At 42.5% G+C, this 6,000-nt stretch overlaps 1 protein-coding gene across 1 annotated transcript in view; it reads left to right on the forward strand.

The window, feature by feature from the left end:
- Window positions 1-1,644, forward strand: part of NAA16 (N-alpha-acetyltransferase 16, NatA auxiliary subunit) — a 62,926-nt gene extending 61,282 nt beyond the window's left edge. The window contains exon 20 of the mRNA XM_040425399.1: window positions 1,000-1,644. Coding sequence (XP_040281333.1) covers window positions 1,000-1,200 — 201 coding nt within the window. The 3' untranslated portion in view covers window positions 1,201-1,644. The remainder of the gene's footprint in view (window positions 1-999) is intronic.
- Window positions 1,645-6,000: the final 4,356 nt, after the last annotated feature.

The following is a 6,000-nucleotide window of genomic DNA, read 5'->3' on the forward strand; positions in this document are numbered from 1 at the left end:
TTATTTATTTTATTTTATGCACTTATATAGCGCTACTATATTCCAAACCGCTTTACAGACATTAGCATCCAACTGTCCCCAATGGGGCTCACAATCTATATTGAATAAAAGTGTTTTTTAGCGGAAATAAGCGTCGGACAGCTATACGGTAAGTAGCATTTAAATATGGGGACTATAATGCAGATCATGGGGTTAGTGTTCTATAATGGTCATTTTAGGTGAAAGACTCCTTTTAAAGAGCTGTTCCAGTTAGAACAAATTATTCCCTAACCCCTGGATAGGAGATAACTGTTAAATTAGATTGTGGGGGTCAGACTGCTGATATCCCACCGATTAAGAGAACGGGGATCCCGTGTACCCTTTTTGAATGGAGCAGTGGTCAAGTATGTGCTCCACAGCTCTATTCAAGGCCTATGAGACTCCCAGAGATAGCAGAGCACTAGTGTTGAGCGAACTTCTGTTTTAAGTTCGGCGTCTAAAGTTCGGCTTCCGGTTAGCGGAGAATTCTGCAGACCATAGAGAGGAATGGAGTGGCAGTGCAAATGCTTATCCTACCTCTCTATTCATATGGGGGCATGGACCCCTATTCTCTCAAAGAGGCTCAGACCCCACCAATCCAGCAGTGCTCCCATTTCCAGTGGGTAGAGGATAACTTGTCACAACTGGAATACCCCTTTAAGCTCCTAAAGGCAACTTTTAAGTGTTAAATACCTGAGCATTGCACAGGAGGTGTTTGCTTAGTATGTGAGTACGGTTTCTACTGGGACCTCCCCAGCCAGGAGAAGATGATGCTCAGGCCTTACTCATGGTCATAGTCCATGTGTTGCTGAACGTTGCTGAGATTGGTGCCGCCTGGCCTGTGCACATATAATCACTTTTGTCAAAACTGTCTCCCCAACGCCTCACCAGTGACAGCAAAACAGCTTTCCAACTGTACCGGCAATTAAAATGTCCAACTATAAAATGTCATCTTGATCTGTGATTCTCTCTCTTGCACAGAGTCTGACAAAGGTCTTGGAAGCACTTCTTGATGGAAGCTTTGGAAGCTGCAATACTCAGTATGAGGAGTACCGGGCAGCCTGCCATAAACTTTTCCCATTTACCCCTGCCTTTATGCTGTCTGCAAATGAAGACGACTGTAACACCGTACAGATGAACCACACAGCTCTCAACCATGATGTACTCTGCAATGAAATGTAGCACAACGACCAGACTTCAGGAAACAAATGTTCAGGGTTCACATGCATTGGGATGCATGACGCATAAGAATGTGGTATCGCTTTTTGACCATGGCCTTTTTTCCCTTTCTTTCTGAGCCTCCCAAAGAAAGGCCAATATAAGACGTAGATCAAGATCTCTCATATGTACAGTTTTCAGCCTTCTATTTGAAATATGGAAGGAGTTGTTATTTTGCTGCTTCTTCTGCAATACGAACATTAAAACCGGGCAAAATGCTTTCCTAGAATATTACAACCTCTGACTATTTTGTGTCATATGTAGCGCTTCTAGTTGAGTAAAATACTCTTAGATTGAAGGTTTTTACATTTTGGAGGTCGATTTTAAAAACAGTTGTAATTTTTATGACTTTTTTTGAGTGAATTGTTATGTGTCATTGACAGGCAGCACCGCTATACTGTGTTGCTTGTCGGTATATGTGTTTGCCAGCCGTAGACTTTACTGCTGATCATGGGGCAGTTCAGAAATTAGAGAAACATATCATGGAAGCAATATCAATTGGAGGCGGCTGTATTTTCCTTTAACTCTTGTGTGCTGTGAAGAGATTTTTAAGGTTGAATTTCTATCCGTCATCACTGCCATTGACTCACAGGCTTTCCCGTGTGAAGACTGGATTTAAAGTATAAGCCCATTTATAAGACAGATGATAAAATATCAGGAATGAATCAAACATTCTCATCAATCATATTTGTTAAATCGCTCTGAAGTCAATCTTCAACATCCATGGACAAGCCTTCAAGCTTAAACACCATATTTTTAAATCTAAATAGGTTAAATTCTGTACTGATTTCTTTGCCAATATATCTTATGGGGAGTCTGTCAGCAGTTTTGACTATGCAAAACTGCTGACAGTGCTAGGTAGAGCGCCAGCGACAGCAGTACCAACATACCTTTTGTGGAACTTTTCTCATCAACTTTTATTCTGCCAGATTCTGCAAGTGCCTAAACCGAAGCTTTATTGTGAAGTACTCGCTGCATTTGGCTGCTTTGTACACCCTCCCCTCTGCTCTGAGTGACTGCTGTAGTGGTCTCCTGGTTGGACGATGCAGCAGTCATAGCAGAGAGCACTTCACAGTAAATCCCTGCTCCCTGGGCACTTGCAGGAGCAGAATAAAAGTTTATATTCAAAGTGCTCCTGATAAGAAAAGCTCTACAAATGGTACGTATTTACTGGTCCCCTGGCTATCGCTGTCATCAGTTTTGCATGGTCAAACTCCTTAAGGGTACTTTCACACTTGTGGCAGAGTTTTCCGGGCAAGCAGTTCCGTCGCCGGATCCGGCAATCTGCATGCAAACGGACAGCATTTGTAGACGGATCCGGATGCGAATCCGTCTCGCAAATGCATTGTAAGAACGGATCCATCTGTCCGTTTCTCATACGGACAAACGGTTCCGTTTCTATTTTTTTCACATTTTTGGATGGACTAATCCGGCATTGCAGTATTTTGAATGCTGGATCTGGCACTAATATATGCCTATGGAAAAAAAATCCGGATCCGGCATTCAGGCAAGTGTTCAGTTTTTTTGGCCGGAGAGAAAACTGCAACATGCTGCGGTATTTTCTCCGTCCTAAAACGTAAAAAAAATGGAACTGAAGACATCGTGATGCACCCTGAACGGATTGCTCTCCATTCAGAATGCATTAGGATAAAACTGATCAGTTCTTTTCCGGTAGGACGGAACTCTGTGCCGGAAACGAAAAACGCTAGTGTGAAAGTACCCTTAAAAAGCAGTCGAAATCCTGATTTCTGATACAAAGTTTCAAATATCCTCCATAGTCGCTTAACATGCTGATTGCCCGCACCGCTTCTAGATGGAGCTTAGGAGCGCCTAACTGAGTAATAAAGCCGCATGCAGTATGCTCCTAAGCAGAATATTTGCAACTCTGTAAATGAGTAAAACAGAGCCCCAACCTATACAAACATATGAGATTAAAGGGGTGATCCAGGAGTTAAATAGTGAGGATCTATTCTCCAGATAGGCTGTCCGTATCGCATCGGAGGGAGTCTTACTCCTGGCATCCCCACCTATCAGCTGTTGCAAGGGGCTACAGTTGCTTAGGCAAGTGCTGTGGCCTGTGACACCACATCCATCAGTCATATGGCATTCTGCAGCTAAGTGCCATTCACGTGAATGGGATTGAAGTGCAAAACCAAGCAGAGCAACGATACAATGTCAGATGTTGTACAATGTACGGCGGTGTGCTTGGTATACTATGAAGAGGCCACAGCACAGCTGATAGTTGGGTGTCGGACCGCCAATGATCTGATATTGATGAGGATAGGTTGTCAATATTTAATTTCTAGAAAAACTTTTCTACTCTGCCCCTTAAAATCAAATGGATTTAAAAAGAAGTTGTTAAAGGGGTTGTTCTGCTGATTAATTTAAAAAAGGGGCTCAGATTGGAGTACAAATAATAAAATAAGTAATACCTTATTAGACCACCGCCACTTTCGTTCCACTGCTTCCCAGGTCCTCCAGCAATCTCTGCCTTCAGGTCCCTCTCGACATAGGACACAGTGGGGGAGATTTATCAAACTGGTGTAAAGTAGAACTGGCTTAGTTGCCCATAGCAACCAATCAGATTCCACCTTTCAAAGAAGCTGTGAAAAATAAATGGTGGAATCTGATTGGTTGCTCTAGGCAACTAAGCTAGTTCTACTTTACACCAGTTTGATAAATCTCCGCCAGTGATTTCCTGACCAGTCACATTTATCGTCGAGAGGGAGCTGTGTTAGATAATTGCTAACCAGAGCTCCCCTTTAACCAGTGATCATGACCTCATTTAATTGGGTGCATTCAAATATGGAGTACAGAGGTTTTCTCTTTATTTACCGCCATATTGTGTCCATGGTTGTGTTAAAGCTCAGTTTTATGTGTTTTTTTTTTTTTTAACATATATCAGACATGTATTCTGCCATTGCCCAAACACAGATAAAAAAGAGAGATTATTGACATCCATAGGAATAGTATGCTACGTTACAGACCTTAGGACACGATGTGAAAATATGAGAATTCTGAATGTGAATAGTGTCATTGATGAACATTAGCTCGGTATTCAGAACCTTCCAAGTGTAGAACTATTGTGCACATACAGTAGGCTCAGACGAATGAAGCCTGATAAATAATCGCATTGCATGGGATATGTACGAAATATTTTATTTCAGGTCATGCCGAGTATCAGAGATCTATAAGCACCATGAGTCCAGATCCAGCTCCACATCCCGCTGGTTTCATGCTGGTCATGTAAAGGAATCAGAGAGTATAAAACTGTACGCAGCTCAGTATACATAGTACTGTGTTGTCTGTTAATATCACACGTGCAGGAAGGTAACTGGATATAATGCATGTGATATGGTGGCTAAAAAAACGGAGAACATTGTAATCTCTGATATGAGATGGTATATAGAATAATTGTGACCTACTCTATTGGGTGACAGAGGTATTCTCCCATTGAAACCTTGCTGCTAGAATAGCACCATACATTGGGCTCCTTTTAGATCAGGCATGCTCAACCTGCGGCCCTCCAGCTGTTGCAAAACTACAACTCTCAGCATGCCCAGACAGCTATCAGCCTACAGCAGGGCATGGTGGGAGTTGTAGTTTTACAACAGCTGGAGGGCCGCAGGTTTTAGAGTATTGTGCAGCGACACATGGTGCCATAAGTTGGCCATGCACATTAGATGGACAGTCGAATCTTCTGATCTTGGCACTCATGGTCGACCATTTAGCAATGGTGTCCCAGCTCTTCTCTCATGTCAGATGTTAAGTGAACGAAACATCAAGCATGTTGGATTTAAAAATGCCTGGTCCTTTGTTCTCAAGTGGGATAAGCTACCACCAGAGTTGTGTGGCAGTGCCGTATCTTTCTCTCTTTATTGAAAACACATGCACGCTTAGCCAAGTGTGCATGTGTGTTAGAACGGCGGGGGAAATAGCTGTCAGCCGAATGTACATGAGGCAAACCGCTATCTAAGGTGCATGGCCACCTTTGGTTGATCAGAGCTTTCTGTTTTAACGTTCATTGCACTTGTGCCATTTGGACTGTTTTCATCCTTCAGAGGTAAACCATTTTTACCGTCCACTGACAGCGTCTGATACATGTTAGGCAAGTGTTTGACAGTCAGCCATGTATTGGTTGCGGTCTTTTGTCAAAGAAATCAATTACCAACCAGCAATCTGATGAAAATTTGATCTGATGTTTAGGGTAAATATGGTTGATTGCCAACCCTTCAACCAGAGCAGTAAAAATAAGATTACCTGATGTTTGCCTATAAGACCAGACACAGCCGAGAGAGTTCAATGCAAGGAACTCACAGCGTAAGGTCCCGTTCTGACCTCTGCTCCTCTGACAGGATCGAACAGCGTTATAATGATTTATAATGCTGTGTGACCTGAGGATCCTGGAATCTATTTAATTACACTGACATAATGCTGTCTGTATAATTCAATAGATCCCTGGTCTGGCAGGAACACGCAGCATTATAAATCATTATAATGCCCTGCGATCCTGTTAGAGGACCAGAGGTCAGAACGGGAATTCACACTGCCACACACAGCGAGTTTCTCGCATTAAACTCGCTCGTCTGTGTCTGGCCTAATGGTCTCCACATGGTAATACATTGCATGGCAGAGTTGTATCCAATGTCTATGGTTAACTTTATGCTGTTTTTGAGATTTGATTTTCTTTACATTTTGTCCATGAGCATATCCACATTAACCATTGCAAAGATGGTGAGAGTTATCATAGTAAAGGTCCATTTA

This window comes from Bufo bufo, chromosome 3 (assembly GCF_905171765.1).
Source record: "Bufo bufo chromosome 3, aBufBuf1.1, whole genome shotgun sequence".
Classification (NCBI taxonomy): domain Eukaryota; kingdom Metazoa; phylum Chordata; class Amphibia; order Anura; family Bufonidae; genus Bufo; species Bufo bufo.